The sequence below is a fragment of the Podarcis liolepis genome (genome assembly GCF_965112155.1).
Source record: "Podarcis liolepis genome assembly, chromosome: 16".
NCBI classification, from domain to species: Eukaryota; Metazoa; Chordata; class Lepidosauria; order Squamata; family Lacertidae; genus Podarcis; species Podarcis liolepis.
The window spans coordinates 11029774-11047052 of NC_139567.1; the positions used below are offsets into that span (position 1 = coordinate 11029774).

Here is a 17279-nt window from a genome sequence, read left to right on the forward strand (position 1 = left end):
AAAAGAACCATTGGGAGAGGTTTCCCCAAGATACTTCCTTTGGCAGAGGAAATATTTGGGTCAATAAGAGTCAAGATTGCTTCAGGATTGCTCTCTACTTTTTCAGACATGTGGTTTATGTACTTATTTATGTGTGCTTACCTTGTGCACTTAGGAGATTTCATTTTATTTATGGCACCTTAGAATTCTTGTCACACAGGTCTTCCGCCCATTTCAAATCTTTCTAGCCATTTTATTTTAAGGGCGTTAGCTTTGGTTTGGCCTAATTCTTTGTCTGCTGCTCCCGTTATGCGCTGCATTGTCTCATTCATCCTTGCTAATGTTCCTTCTGTTGAAGCAAAGCGGAGCCTTCCATGCTCCGAGTAAATCTGTCCTTAAATGCTTAATTTCTGCTGCCTTTTGCAGTGCAAGATCTGAGGGGACTGACAGACTCTCTGCCACTTCCCCACCCTCTGCCATTGTGAGTCTTGCCCTGTGCTCCAGAGCTGCCTGCAACGTGAAATGGATAAAAGATGCTACTTCTGCTTTTATTTTTTAAATAATCTTTATTCATTTAAATTACACACATATACAGAGAATTTACAATCTCATACTACAAAAAGAAAATCAAAGAAAAAACAAGAAAAATGAAAAGAATATACAGAAAGAAGAAAAAGCAGATTTATGTGCATAAAAACAACAACTTAATCTTCCTAATTAATACTTAAATAAACACTTAAATAAAAAAGACTTCTGACAAAACGAGTCTTCCAATCATTCTCATTGTACTGTTTATACTGTTGTTGTTTTTCCTGCACAGTTTTATATTCTTTAATATTGTTCCCAGCTACTCCACAAACGGTATTTGTTGTGTTTACAAGTATCACTCAAGTTCTTCTAATATGGTGTGGTTGGTACAATGTGATCTTATATAATCCTTAAATATTCTCCATTCTCCAAATATTTTCTGGTTCAATACTCCTCTAACTCTTCCCGTCAGTTTTGCTAGTTGTCATAGCTGTCAACTTTCAGATTTGAAAATAAGGGATCAGCAGCCTCGAAAATAAGGGATCAGGAGCCTCACCTGTCCCGGGGATAGGGATATCTAACAATCCGGGATAGCAGCGAGAAACGGTGCTGGAATAAGGGATTTTCCTGCAAAAAAAGGGAAGGTTGACAGCTATGCTAGTTGTAAATATTCTAACATGAGTATCTGCCAATCGGTGATTGTAGGTATTGTTTTTTCCCACTTCCTCACCACAAGAATTCTTGCTGCTGTGGTGGCATACATGAACAGTGGCCATGTCTTTTAAAATTTCTAATGGTAAAATTACCACTGCTACTTGTGCTTTTAATTGACTTACGTTTCTCTCTAATCTCGATCAATGTTGGCCAGATAACTTTTCACTACTGCTTCTGCTGAACTTTGGTTTATTTTGGAAAGAAAAATAGCTTTAAATAACTTCCAGAGAGCTCTCAGGGCAAACAATCATCTTCATTCAGCATTGCTCCACTCCTCAAAGGGCACCGGTTCCTCACCCCCTATTTTAGGCCTGTGCCAACATCACCTACTTGCCATCGTGCAATTTGTTTTAAAGCACAGTTTCACTTTAAACGAAGAGCCAGGGCCCATTTTATTAACTTGCTTGAAGATAAGCAAACCAGGCCACCCACAGGTTGATCTGATTAGCTGGAGCCGATTAGCAAAGCTCAGACAGACTTTGTTAGGAGGGTGCAAAGTTTAGGGCACTAAAACCTGGGTGACACCGGTGCCTGCCTCCTGTTGTTGGTATAGTGGCACCATCACCTAGATGTTATTCCTGGAAACACAAGGCAGAGCGGGAAACGGCAGCTTTAGTTGCCAACTGCTGGTTTTATTTTCCCTGTAAATAGCAGGGAGAGGAAATTTGTTCTTGTAATTGTTTATGGCAACCTTACAGAATGAAGTCTGTAGTGGATTGCAGGCATCTAGCCTTTGGAGCCCAGATAATTCTTGGATAATTTCAGCATGATCCTAGCTAGAAGTGCGATGTCTTGACCTGATCACTGCAGAAGCTTGACCTGATCACTGCATAAGCTTTATAACTGCAAAAAAAGGGGAAGTGCCTTTCTTACCATAGGATTAAAGGACATTTGGGTAGCAGCAGCTCTCTTGACTCGTAGCATCGAAAACAAGCCTTGACAACTACTGCAATTAAGGGCTGGCTGAACGTGTGATGTGGGGAAAGGAGATATTGGGGGTGCGAGGCATAGTTTGTGCCTCGTGTCCAAAGTGTGCACAAGTTGAATGTGCATAAGATCTCTCCATGTTCCCTGGGACACTGCAGAATCTTTAGGAATTTTTAGGAGAGCCAAGATGGCTTTTGGATTGCTCTCCTGTACTATTTTAGGTCCGTATAGTTAAAGCTATGGTTTTCCCAGTAGTGGTGTATGGAAGTGAGAACTGGACCATAAAGAAGGCTGATCGCCGAAGAATTGATGCTTTTGAATTATGGTGCTGGAGGAGACTCTTGAGAGTCCCATGGACTGCAAGAAGATGAAACCTATCCATTCTTAAGGAAATCAGCCCTGATAATAATAATAATAATATAATAATACAGTGGTGCCCCGCAAGACAAATGCCTCACAAGACGGAAAACTCGCTAGACGAAAGAGTTTTCCGTTTTGGAGGTGCTTCGCAAAACGAATCTGCTATGGGCTTCGCAAGACGAAAATGTCTTGTGAGTTCCTGCGGGGTTTTTTCCTCCCCCCCCCCTTTTCTAAGCCGCTAAGACGCTTATCAGCTGATCTGATAAGCTGATAAGCCGCTAAAAGCCGCTAATAGCTCTAATCCTCTAATCCGTCAATGGGCTTGCTTCGCAAGACGAAAAAACAAGCTTTGAACTTCATCCTGGTTGCAAAAGGGGCTAGTGAATTTGAGAGCAGCGTTCAAAACTCCCGTTGTTCTGGGCGCGTTTTGCGACAGTGAATTCCATTAATGCGAGCAGTTTCTGAGCCTAAGATTACGGATTAAAACTGCCACTGCTGGAAGAAAAGGAGGACCTTTTTCTGACTCCCCACTTGCAGCCACTCTCTGAAGACTGGAGAAGGGATCTTCATAAGAATATTAGGGGGGCGGGCAGGGGAAGTGTGGGTTTGTTTTTTGCAGTCTTCAGATGAGGACTAGACCATGTGAAAAATGAACATAAGATTTTAGCTGCAGTTTATTCATTTTCAGCTTTGTATTTTTATTTTAAAAACCATGCTAGACTTTGCAGTGCCCATAACCTAGGTTTAAGGTGCCATGTAGCTCCTAGCTTTCATATCCCAGTTTTTAACACTGCTTGAGAGATGATTAGCTACCCTTTGTGAATTTTGCCTATCTTCCCAGAGAGGGCTACCTGGTGCCTGGTGTGATGGCCTGGGATTCGGACTCAGAGGCTGAACCTGAGGGATCCCAGCCTGCACAGGAGTCCCCGCCTCCAGAACCAGCTGAGCCAGGGATGGGGCATGAGCCTGAAGGGTCCTCACCTGTGCTGGATTCTCAGGTGCAGGCACCAGCTGAGTCTGCTCTGGCTCCTGAGGTGATGGAGGACCCATTGCCTGCAGGTGCTCCACTCTCAGCCCCGTCAGAGGAAGCTGAGGTTGCCTCTGGGTCCGGTGACCCTCCAGCCTCTCCTGAGCTGCAGAGGCTCAGGGCAGAGAGGCGGAGGGAACTAAGTTCCCGCAGGAGAAGTCCCCGCCTCCAGGCCAGGAGAGGTGAGTCACCTGTGGACCAGGACCACCCTATGCCTCGGGGCAGATAAAAGCCGGCCAGCCCCAGTCCCAGGTTGCGGGAGTGACATTGTTGGTAGCCTGTTCCTGCCTGCACCCTGTCCTGCTCTTCTGCCGGAGCTCCTGACCTCACCTGACTTGCTGCCTTGGACCCAGCTTCAGCTTTGACAGACAGCCTCCATACTTGACCTCGGACCGGACTCGGACCTCGCCGCACGGATAACCCTCGGGACCAGCACACCTACTCTATTTATCCATTAGGCAAAAACTGTTTTTATTTTACCAAGCCTTTAGCTTTTCTAGATCTCAGCCTGCTATTTCCATAAGGGGTTTTATGCTATTATATTTTATGGTTTTATTGATTTGTGTGTGTAAAACAACCTTGGAATCGTTTGTGATGAAGGGTAGCATAGAAATAGACTCATTCACTCTCCGATCCATCCATCTCACTCATTTTTTATCTATGGAAGATCGATAGACACGGCTCTTTATAAGCAAAAACCAAGTCTTTATCCTAAGGAGTTTATATTAAAATTTAGATTTGGAGACGCCAAGCCAGGGTAGCACAAGTGATGAATATGAACACATCTGTTCTTGCAATGTTGTGGCTCAAGAACAACATTATGTATCCTGCATTTTAGAATAATCAATTATCTATTTCCATCTCACTTCACCCCTAGGGCTTCGGCAGGTTGTAGCAGTTTAAAATATACAACACAATAAAACCAGCTTACGATAATGCTCCACACCCAATAAAACTACACTCGGACTGTTCTCTTAGTAATCACATGACAAGTCTTTTAATTTTTTGGCTGGTGGCAGAGAGCCGAGTGTAATTCAGAATCTAATTGCTAGGGCAACTAGCCAGGGGAGTTTTCTTGCAAGAGTTTTCTTTCTGGTAGAGAGAGGGGCAGGGGCGCAAACTCCCTGCAACTGCCCCTTCCCCTGGTGGTGGTTGAGGTCAGGATCATTTCCCCCTTGCTGTAATGTTCTTCCTGGAAGGCTAGAGTGCAACCTTACTGTTTCCAGTAAGTAAGTATAGTATAGTAAATATAGTATAGTACAGTAATAGTATGGTATACTTCCCTGGTGGATGGGGGTTTTTTTGGAAATCGTTTTTATTTGATTTTACAAATATAAATTTATAACATTCCAAATGCATATCCATATATAGAGATTACTCTGAATCTCGAGACTTCTCCCCATTCCGTCCATGGGTCCTATTGTCAATGTTTACAACTGCATATTATTCCATATTCTATATTTTTCAATCCATATCATCCATAGTATTACATTGCAAGTGGGTTTCAAATCCTGCTAATGTTTCCATTTGCTTGCAGTGGTCTCCTAGATGAATTATAAATTTCCCCCCATTCTTTTTAGAAATTTTTGACGTCTTGGTTCCTGAGTTTTCCATTTCAGCGCAGTCCATCGGCTTAACTTGCCATTCTTCTCTGGTACGGACTCTGTCTTCTTTCCATGGTGAATGGTTAAAGATTTAGTGAAAAACCAAAAATCTCCTACCATGGCTTATTATCAACTGTTGGAAATGACCACCACCCTTCATTACATGCTAAACAGAAGGCTGTGCTTGGAGTCTTAGTGCTCATGCACACATAGCCCACATTAAGCAGGTGCGGGAAACTGGGGGTCTTCCAGGTGTTGCTGAACTGCAGCTCCCATCAGCCCTGACCATTGGGCTGCACCTGCTAGGGCTGATGGGAGTTGCAGTTCATCAACATCTGGAGGACCAACAGTTCCTCACAGCTGCATTAGAGACATGCAGTAACCCAGACTGGGTGCCTAGTGTGGCTGCCCGTTCTGTAGAATAGCATTCCTTTCAAGATACGACAGGTGCTCACTATCTGCTTTCTGGAAACAATTGGAGACATTTTTGTTTTGGCGAGCTTCCCCAACTGGATAAAATGGGTGTTTATCACAAGTATCTACCATATTTTTCCATCTATAAGACGCCCCCATGTATAAGATGCCCCCTATTTTGGGGGATTCAGATTTAAGAAAATGGGGGGGGGGAGATGTACCCATGTATAAAACACCCCCTAATTTTTGACATTTATTTTTTAGGGGGAAAACCTAGTCTTATACATGGAAAAATATGGTACTTTGCTGTGGTTTCAGTCTTGCTTAAAATATATTTGCTGCTATTGTGTTTTGTTCAGGGTTGTTCAGAAGGCAGTAATAAATCAAGGAATATTAAGAAGTGTCCATCTCTCTCCTCTTTGGAGACCGTGCAGAAGAAGCTGAACCCTGAAGAACGACAGTCGCGGCAACATGATTTTAACAAGGCGTCTCCAAAGGGAAAAACAGGGACGAGAATAGGAAACAGCTGAACGAGAATAAAAGCTGCCCCTGGGAAACAGGATAAGTTGAGGCCAGGTGAGCTGTATACCTGCTCAGTCTGCTGTCCAGGTACTCATTGTTGATGGACAACTTCAAGGTTCACTCCTGATCTCTGTTCTTACACTTCTCTTTAAACCAGACTGGGACTGGACAGCCTTTCCGGCAGAGGACTGTCCCATAGCAATATTTCATGGACAGAATTGCTTCAGTAGCACATGGGGCCACCTTGTTCTATACACTGACCATGAAGTCTTTTTCTAAGTGTAGATCTTTTAAGTATGCAACATAGCACCCCAGTAGGGTGGTATTAATAGGGAGAGGGAAATAGATTCTGCTGAGATATATTTTCTTTTTCTAGCAGAAGCCCTAGAGGTAGGGAACCTCAAAGCAGCCCAGTGCATGGAGTATAGAATGTTGGGATGGTGGAAAGGAATGGAGTAGCTTGAAGAAGGTATGAAACCCTGAACAGGAGCACTCCATGCTGTAATGTTTTGCTGCAGGTTCCGCAGGTCTTCATCGAAGCAGAGGGAGCAGGAATTCCCTTTTCTTAGTTCTGGGACAAGTTGGGTGTTTAAGCCACCTCAGATGTTAGGCAACAGGTTCATTAAATTTTGAAAACTGAGGGAAGAGCAGAAGGCACACATACTATAAACCTCCATCCTATCAGATGTGCTTGTGTTATTCACCCTTCATTGGAGAGCAAAAAGGCCATTATTGCCCAGTTTGCAACAATCGCACGTTTCTCATGGTGGAGTTGCTTCCTGGCTTCACAGGAGTCCTTGTCCAGACAAGAAATGCGGCTGATTCCTTACGCTTCGTTGCTGCTACACTCCCTGGTGGAACTGGAACTGGAGGAACCTGAGGCCTGTCTTCCTTGTGAGAAGGGGTAAACCTCTCTCACCATCTTGGTGACGAAGCAGGGCATTTCTTTACCTCCTCTGTATTTCCCTTTCGCTTCCTGCAAGGCGACTGTCCCGCTAATTCGGGTCATCAAACTGGCAACTTCAAGATGGCATTCCTCTCCTTCTAGCAGGTCCAGCAAGGCCTTGAGGAACATGGATTCCCACCGATTGATGAACGAAGCATAGCCTGAAAACACCAGGAAAAAAGAACTTGAAGAGTACTGGTGTCCTTCAGCAAGGAGGTGCCTTGAAAATAAATTTCTTTGCAGCAATCATGCTTCTTCTATTAGAGCTACTCTAGTACGTTTCAGCCACAACCCCACAAATCTACCCATACAAATGCACACTTCAAAATCGGAAGAATATTTGCTTCAGCCACTAGCCATAGCAATGAAAGAAAATGTACTGAAGATAGAGGTAAAAACTTAACTATAGAAAATCCATTCTGGGGTTTTGCATCAATAATCAAATTGTAGATCTTATTCTAATTGCCCCCGCTAAAAACCTTGCAGTTTTTGCTGTCACCTGATCATCTTGATCTGCTAAAAGAAAGGACACAGTAGCAATGGTTGAGCGACCCGGCATGGACAATAGTAGAGGGGTAAGGTAAAGGACCCCTGGACGGTTAAGCCCAGTCAAAGGCGACTATGGGGTTGCTTTCAGGCCGAGAGAGCCAGCGTTAGTCCACAGACAGCTTTCTGGGTCATGTGGCCAGTATGACTAAACCGCTTCTGGTGCAATGGGACACTGTGACGGAAACCAGAGCGCACAGGAACGCCGTTTACCTTCCCGCCGCAGTGGTACCTATTTATCTACTTGTACTGGTGTGCTCCTAAATAAGGCAAAAAAGGTAAAGGACCCTTGGACAGTTAAGTCCAGTCAAAGACGAATACGGGGTTGAGGTGCTTTCAGGCCGAGGGAGATAGTGTTTGTTCACAAAGAAGCTTTCTGGGTCATGTGGCCTGCATGACTAAACTGCTTCTGGTGCAATGGAACACCATGATGGAAACCAGAGCGCATGGAAACCAGAGCGAATGGAAACGCCGTTTACCTTCCTGTCACAGAGGTACCTATTTATCTGCTTGCACTGGTGTGCTTTCGAACTGCTAGGTTGGCAGGAGCTGGGACAGGGCACCGGGAGCTTACCCCATCGCAGGGATTTGAACCACTGACCACCTGATCGGCAAGCCCAAGAGGCTCAGTGGTTTAGACCACAGAGCCACCCACATTAGAGGGGTAATAGAGGGGTAGTAACCTCACTCCTCCAATCTTTATAAAGAGTGCACACTTACTTGGGCATACTTGGGTGAAATTTGCTTTGATCGTGTACAGGGCTGGGTTGCTAGGCATACATAAAGAAGAGTCCTGCTGGGTCAAGCCAGTCCGGCATTCTTTACTCACAGCGGCCAATCAGATGCCTTTGGGATGCTCTCAGGCAGGACCTGAGTGCAACAGCCCTCTCCATAGCTCAGTCGGTAGAGTATGAGATTTTTCATCACAGGGTCTTGGGTTCGAGCCCCATGTTGAGCAAAAGATTCCTGCATTGCAAGGGGTTGGAATAGTTGACCCTCATGGTCCCTTCCAACTCTACAACTCTGTGATCCCAGCAGTTTGGTATCCTGAGGTATACCTTTAAAGCCGTATGCGGCCTAGGACCCACATACCTACAGGACCGCCTCTCCCTGTATGCCCCACGGAGGACCTTAAGGTCCGTAAACAGCAACACTCTAGAGGTCCCGGGCCCTAAGGAAGTCAGATTAGCCTCAACCAGGGCCAGGCCTTTTCAACATTGGCTCCAGCCTGGTGGAACACTTTGTCTCATGAGACCAGGGCCCTGCGGGATCTGATTTCTTTCCACAGGGCCTGTAAGACAGAGCTGTTCTGCCTGGCCTTTGGTTTGGACTCAGTCTGACCCTTATGTTTCCCTCCCTTTATGTGATCTATGGGTTACTTTTAAAATGAGGCTGCATTTTAAATTGCACTTTAACCTGCATTTTAAATAGGGTTCCCCTCCTATTATGTTTTCACTAATTTTTACTGGTCTTATCCGCCCAGGGAGGGCGGGGTATAAATAATTTATTATTATTATTATTATTATTATTATTATTATTATTCCCCCTCCGACACTGCAGGCAGATGAGAAACTAGGCTTTATTTCACCCGCGTCAAAGACCCAGTTTGTCACACACCCCAACATGCATTTGCATATGGGGGGTGAGCCTCAATGGCGCCCCTCTGATGGTTTCATCAGGGGCAAAGAAACCCAGCTACCCCCCCCCCCCATAGCTAGGGTTGGAGCTTTGAAGCTAGTAGCAACAGACAGCCTTCCCGTCCCCCTATTTTTTCCTCTCTCTCTTTAGTTTTTTATTGTTCTTTTTCAATTTTATACATTTCATTAGTTTGACAATGCATTTAACATTTCGAAATTTGACTTCCCCCTCTTTCTGCGGTTCCTTAAATTATTTTTTTAAAAATATCTTCTGCATATCCAAATTCATTTAACTTGTTCATTTAATTATCTACTGTAAATATATACTCTTATAAAACTGCAGGTTATTACAATAAGCTTGCTAATGAGCAATGGACAGCCTTAATCTACCGTATTTTTCGCCCTATAGGACGCACCGGCCCATAGGACGCACCTAGATTTTTGGGAGGGAAATAAAGGGAACATTTTTTATTCCCCCCCCCCAGGCGCGGGGCTGGGGCGGGAGAAGCCCGAGCTTCCCCTGACCCCAGCCCCCAGAGCGGGTCGGAGAGCGCTGGCGAAGGTGAGCCATCACTCCCGGAGCTTGCAGGGGCTGGGGGTGGTAGAAGCCCGAGCTTCCCCTGCCCCCAGCCCCCAGAGCAGGTCGGAGAGCAATGGCGAAGGTGAGCGCACCTTCGCCATCACTCCCAGAGCTTGCGGGGCTGGGGGCGGGGGAAGCCGGAGCTTCCCCCGACCACAGCCCCCCAAGCGGATCGGAGAGCGATGGCGAAGGTGCGCGCAGCTTCGGCATCGCTCTGGGACCTTGCGCGGCTGGGGGGATAGCTTCCTGAAGCCTGGAGAGCAAGAGGGGTCGGTGCGCACCCATAGGACACACACACATTTCCCCTTCATTTTTGGAGGGGAAAAAGTGCGTCCTATAGGGCGAAAAATACGGTACCTGAACATGTCTAATAACTCTTTAAAGTCGTTGAGGTCATTCTGACGTACTGTGGGAATGAAATTCATAGCTTATGCGTGGTGAGAAGGAATTGTTTCTTTGGCTGTCCCAAGCCTTTAAACATTCCATACAGGACTTACATACCTGGACAGCAAGAATACATCACTGCCATGTCTTGAGGAACGGAGAGATAGTGTGAGAAACACTCAGTCTGTGCTTCACCGCTGTCTGTCTGCAGCCAAACACCTTGATCAATTTCCACTCCACGGCAGGCCTAGAAAGCACAGCAAATGCAACCGCTATATGGCTGGAAACCTGAACAGGAGTTTTCTACGCTGCGACATTTTGTTGCAGCAGGTCCAACATCCTAGCTAGCGCTTAACAAACAATACTGGACAATCTGTTATTGATAAAACAAATACAACAAGCAATGGAGCTTTTTGTAATGTGTGTCATTTTGAGTGTGTGCCCTGGGTGGTGATTACAGTGGTACCTCAGGTTACATACGCTTCAGGTTACAGACTCCGCAAACCCAGAAATAGTGCTTCAGGTTAAGAACTTTGCTTCAGGATGAGAACAGAAATTGTGCCAGAACTTTTTTTTATGTATGCTACAACAGCAGCAAGAATACTCATCGCAAAGCACTGGAAGACACAAGATCTACCCACTCTGGAAGAATGGCAGATGAAAGTGATGGACTACATGGAATTGGCGGAAATGACTGGTAGAATCCCAGACCAGGAAGAAGAGTCGGTGGAAGAAGATTGGAAGAAATTTAAAGTTTATTTACAGAAATATTGCAAAATTAATGAATGTTAGAATGATGTTTGATTGAAGTTAAGTGGTTTCTAGCTGTAATGATATAAAAGAATATGGAAAATTGGATTTCTAAATAGGTAAAAATTTAATGTTATAATATATTAAGATCAAAGATCAGGATAATAAGGAGGGAAAGAAATTGCTGAATTAATTAATTGAATTGGAACACAAAAAAGGGAGGTATGAGGAGGTCAGGGAAACAAGGATATGAATGTAAGATATGGAAAGATTGATTTTTTTATTTTTCCTTTTTTCCTTTTTTCTGTAAGTGTACTTACTTTTTTATTCTGTATTTTTCTTGTATTTTTATTTTTGTCTTGTACCTTTGTATTTTTTGTTTTTATGTAATTCCTTTTTCTGAAACTTTAATAAATATTTTATAAAAACAAAACAAAACAAAACAGAAATTGTGCTCCGGTGGTGTGGCGGCAGCAGGAGGCCCCATTAGCTAAAGTGGTGCTTCAGGTTAAGAACAGTTTCAGGTGAAGAACGGACCTCCGGAATGAATTAAGTACTTAACCCGAAATACCACTGTACTTGTAAGAGAACTGGGGTCCGTGAATATGCCCCTATTTTCATTTCTGAAATGTTTATGGCTGTGTTTTCCCCACCAGAGTTATATTTCTATTCAGTGTTTCTGTGTGTGCTTCTAAAAGCATCCTTCTTGTCCCATGTGCCTAACCCAGAGAATAAAGCCTAGATCCTCTGTATTCTGCCTTCATTTGTTGCTGTGAGGTTTTTCCCCTGTCCCAGAACACATTTATCAGAAGCATGATCCCTTTGCTGCCTACCCATTTATTTCCAGGCTCAGTTCAGGGCTCAAACTGCAAATACCTTTGAGATGTGCTGCTTCATTTAACATGCAGGGTTTTTTTTGTTTTTTTAAAGTGCAAATAGCATCACTCCAGAGGGGATAATTATTGGGAGAAGGGGAAATGTAACTCTTTCCTCCCTGCTGGGGTCTTGAGAAGGATGCCTCTTCTGAAGCTGGTACAGTGGTACCTTTGTTCCCAAACTTAATCCGTTCCGGAAGTCTGTTCCAAAACCAAAGTGTTCTAAAACCAAGCCATGCTTTCCCATAGAAAGTAATGCAAAATGGATTAATTTGTTCCAGACTTTTAAAAACAACCACTAAAACAGCAATTTAACATGGAGTTTACTATCTAACAAGACCATTGATCCATAAAATGAAAGCAATAATCAATGCACTGTACTATAAAATAAATAAGACAGAATTGTAGGTGATAAAAATTAAAATTATTATTTTTTCTTATGTGCACTGATGATAGTCATTGTTTGGTTGGGGGGCTTTTATCCATTTCTGCAGTCACACAATCAATCAATCAGTAGCTGAACTGGGTTCCACACAGTCACAAAAACAAGTCACAAAAATGAAGTCACAAGCCACAGTCACAAGTCAGTCCCATAAAACAAAGAACAAGTCACAGTCAAAAAAATGAAAAAGCCACACAAACAAAAATGCAAAAAAATAGCAAAAACAAAAGCTCCAAATATCACCTCTGTGTTACGTAGGTGCTCAGGACTCAACAGCTGATAGACTCAACAGGAAGCCTCTGAATAGCAGTCGGGACTTACCGTATTTTTTGCTCTATAAGACTCACTTTTTCCCTCCTAAAAAGTAAGGGGAAATGTGTGTGTGTGTTATGGAGCGAATGCAGGCTGCGCAGCTATCCCAGAAGCCAGAACAGCAAGAAGGATTGCTGCTTTCACTGCGCAGAGATCCCTCTTGCTGTTCTGGCTTCTGAGATTCAGAATATTTTTTTTCTTGTTTTCCTCCTCCAAAAACTAGGTGCGTCTTGTGGTCTGGTGCATCTTATAGAGCGAAAAATACAGTAATTTAAAAATGGAACACACTCAACAGGAAGCGGAACATGTTCAGCTTCCAAAGCAAAGTTCACAAAGACCTACTTCCTGGTTTGCAGCATTCTGTTTCCAAGTTCTTCATAAACTAAGCTGTTCTGAAACCAAGGTACCACTGTATTTGCCTTTGGGAAGAAATCCCCCATGTTGACACCAGCCACGATGAGTCAAACATCTGGGAAGGTTCAGAGAATATAGGTTACACTGATACGATGAGTCCAGGAAATGCAATAAAGTTAATGCAGATAATTCCTTGATGAACAAAATGAGTTAGTCCCTGATGACAAATGGGCAAGAAAATAAACCCTTTCCTCTTCCTTTTGGCATTTGAGTCATACACTCTAGAACTGAAACCAAGCACATTCTGAGTAGCTTTCCCCCCCCAGAACGCAAGGTTTTACATGGGTTAAGCACACATTTCATGTTTTTTTTAATGTGTCTCGATATACAGTGGTACCTCGGGTTAAGTACTTAATTCGTTCCGGAGGTCTGTTCTTAACCTGAAACTATTCTTAACCTGAAGCACCACTTTAGCTAATGGGGCCTCCTGCTGCCACTGCGCCGCTGGAGCACAATTTCTGTTCTCATCCTGAAGCAAAGTTCTTAACCTGAAGCACTATTTCTGGGTTAGCGGAGTCTGTAACCTGAAGCGTATGTAACCCGAGGTACCACTGTAAGTGGAAAACACTGCTTTGCTGGAAGTGAGTGCATGGAAAGGGTGGAAAACCAAGGAAGGAGAGGAGGAACAGAATGGAGTGGCTGGAAACCTGAACAAGAGCCTTGAACACCGCAACATTTTGCTGTAGCAGGTCCAACATCCTAGCTAGCTTATGGTTGCTAAAATGAATACAACAGTCAGTAGAGCTTTTAGCAACATGTGCCATTTTTGTGTGTGTGCCCCAGGCAGTGATTTTTGGTAAGAGATCTGGGGTTTATGAATATGTCCCTAGTTTCATTTTTAAAAGGTTGAAGACTGTACTTTCCCCACCACCGTTATGTTTCAATACACCATGCTGCGGAAAAGCTGGCAAGCTTACAAGACAGAGAAGACTTTCCCCTGCTCATAATCACTGTGACCGTTTAAGCAGTGAAGTCACAAGCCTGCAGCTACAGAGATTGTCTGAATTTCCCCATCACAGACGGTTTACACACAAGTCAACAAGCTTGCAGCTCCAGATGTTACCTGAATGAAGAAGATTTTGGGTTTCCCAGCCAGTTTGTGACACCTTTCAGGTTCTAATATCTGGAAAATACGCTTGAGCTGAACTGGCTGTCCTTCGCAGTCATAGATAATCCCTTCTTCTCCGTGACTGGACAGAATGCTTACAAAAAACTCCCCGTGATCTGCGTGACATTCTGCAAAAGATACAGCACAGAGTAATATACTGCCACCATTCATATTATCTTATGATCCAAACTGATACCCCACTTTTCCAGGCTAATAATAATAAAAATTGTTAAGTTATGGGTGAACATATCAGACAACCCAGTGATTCTTCAAACAGCTCTTGTTTATTCACAGGTCAGAACAGAACTGAACTGAAGGGTTCAGCCAGCCTGCTTATATAGAGCTCCACTAGAACGTAACAGTAACCATTTTCTGTAACTAGCCAATCACTGAATGTCACTTTCAACCCCCTATTTGCATATGTGGACCTGAACTATCTACAGTATCCCCCTGCTGGCCCAGGGTGAGAACTTCAGTACATAACAACAACAACAACAACAACAACAACAACAACAACAATTTATTTATACCCTGCCCTCCCCAGCCAGAACCAGGCTCAGGGCGGCTAACACCAATAAAATTACAATAAAACATAATGGGGGAAAAAAACCAGTTAATTAAAATATGGGTTAAATTACAATTTAAAATGCAGTCTCATTTTAGTAGTAGCCCATAAATCATGAGCGCCGCAACCCCTTTGGACTTAACCGTCCAGGGGTCCTTTACCTATTTACCCTTACTGTGGGGTCATGCATTTATATTATTTATATTATTAGAGATATTTATTATATCTCTAAACCAGCTGGATAGCTATCTATTAAATTTTCATTTTCAGTACAAAATTAATGCACGGAAATAAAAGACCTTCTCTCACTCTCTTTTTAAAAAGTCATTGGTTTACATAATGTTTTCCCTTCATGTGAAAGTTACCAACCCTTTGCAACTATGCATTATTTACATTCACATGGGAAGGCGAAGCAGGGTGGCTGGTTATGCCCACGATTTTGGCAGCTTTTGCACACAGCTCAGCTATTGACGCTGGATGAAAAGGTAAGAGGTGGGGCATCACGTGTGAAGCGAAGCAGGGATCCAAAGTTCAAATTGATCTGCTTGACGACGAGTCTCTCGTATGAAGTTCTAAGTGCAAAAGGGGTTGTGTGCGCACACAGGCGATGGCGAGGGACTTAATCTTTACTATTGTCAATGACTAGCGATTCTTTTAGTTGTTTTAGATATTTGTAATCCACCCTTCACCAAAAAGGTACCAGGGCGGCAGACATTAAAATTAAAACCATCATTAACCACAAGTAAAATTGAAAGTATCAAAGTTGGCCCACGATCCGGATTAAAACACACAGTAATTTAAAACAAGTTCAAAAGATGGGTCTTGCTTGACGATCTGCATTTGTGACAAACCTCTCAGACGTGTTGCTTGCAAAGATTAGCAATTGGCACACAAATATATTTTTGCTGAATCTGGCAGACCAGGAAGCAGATTCTGTATTGGCATGCTATTCTATTTCCCAAACACAATATAGGCTACACACTCCTGTTTACTCTGCATTGGTGTGCACCCATTGCTGGTTTAGAAAGTGCTGTATCGAAGACATTAGTCGCGATCCACTATCTATCCTGTTGTGTCTTATGAAATACTGTGTTTTGATGCCTCCCCTCCCACCCCCACCCCCCAAAAACTGGCTTCAATCTGAATTGAGGAAAAGGCTTGACGTAGCTGCATATTAAGCTGCTAATGCGTGCACAGCCATAGAATCACAGCACTGGAAAGGGCATCCCTGACCCCTGCTGGGTGCAAGATCTGCAATGCAAGGTGCAACTGCAGCACCCCTGACAGGTAGCCCTGAAGCCTGTGCCTCAATACATGCAGCAAAAGAAGAGCCTGCCATCTCCCAAGGCTGCTTTTGACAGCACTTGCTGTTAGGACGTTTCTCCTAAAGTGAAATCTTGCTCCACTCATTTATTCCAGCTCTGGAAATGCAGAGGATAAAATTTGCTGTGTATTCTGAATGACAGCCCTTCAGATATTTGAAGACCACTATTAAAGGGAAAGGGACCCCTGACCATTAGGTCCAGTCGTGGCCAACTCTGGGGTTGCGGCGCTTATCTCGCTTTATTGGCTGAGGGAGCCGCCGTACAGCTTCCGGGTCATGTGGCCAGCATGACTAAGCCGCTTCTGGCGAACCAGAGCAGCGCATGGAAACGCCGTTTACCTTCCCGCCAGAGCAGTACCTATTTATCTACTTGCACTTCGTGCTTTCGAACTGCTAGGTTGGCAGGAGCAGGGACCGAGCAACGGGAGCTCACCCTGTCACGGGGATTTGAATTGTCACTTCTTCAGAGTAAACATACAGAGCTCTAAGAACCCAAGAAAAGCCTTGCTGCATAAGGTCAGTGACCCATCAGATCAGACCCTCCAAGTGTCCCTATTTTTCAGAATTCTGGATTTACAGAAGCCATTGCGGTTTCTGCTTTGATCCCGGAATGTCCTTAGGACATCTCTATTTTCATCAGAGAAATGTTGGAGGGTATAGAGTTATCCAACCCCCCCAAGCCATCTGAAGGCAGCCCTGAACAGGGAAGTTTTTAAAAAATGTTTAGTGTTTTATTATGTTTTTATATATCCTGGAAGCCGGTCTGAGTGGCTGGGGCAACCCAGACAGATATATATAAAGAGTATAAGTATTTGTATAATTATGATGGGAAAGGACATCACTATTTTCACCAGAGAAATGTTGGAAGGTATGCCATCAGATCCACCCTGTTCTTACACCAGCCAACCAGATACCTATGGGAAGCTCATAATCAAGACCCAAGTGCAAGAGCTTTTTCCCCTCCTGCGGTTTCCAGAAACTGAAGCCTTGTTCTTTGGACACGTTCCAGGCTGCCAAACACGAAAGAAGCCAAGCCGTACACATACCTTCCTCATAAAGTTCTTCTATTTCTTTAGCTGTCAAGTCAAAGTGAAATTTCACGGCATAATGGCACTTGGATAACGCTATGAAAATCCTGTCTGCTTCCTTCCTGGCTCCCGGTCTTTCGGTAAGTGTGCTTTCCACATTTCTTCCGTGGAAATTGTAATTGACAATGATCAGAGCCCTGCTCTTCGTTTGACTCGCCATCCTAGGAATCACCTCCGCTGTCACCAAACAGAAAGTGTGCACACCTGTAGATATATAGGGTATATATAATCTT

At 43.9% G+C, this 17279-nt stretch overlaps 1 protein-coding gene across 1 annotated transcript; it reads right to left on the reverse strand.

Annotated features, from left to right (window-relative positions):
• Positions 1-2851: 2851 nt before the first annotated feature.
• LOC310695784 (caspase-3-like) lies at positions 2852-17279 on the reverse strand. The gene is made up of 4 exons (XM_083480740.1): positions 17005-17279; positions 14025-14197; positions 10286-10415; positions 2852-7182 (listed from the first exon to the last, which is right to left on the reverse strand). The coding sequence occupies exons 1-4, from the start codon at positions 17204-17206 to the stop codon at positions 6902-6904; spliced, it is 786 nt and encodes a 261-aa protein (XP_083336866.1). The 5' UTR covers positions 17207-17279; the 3' UTR covers positions 2852-6901.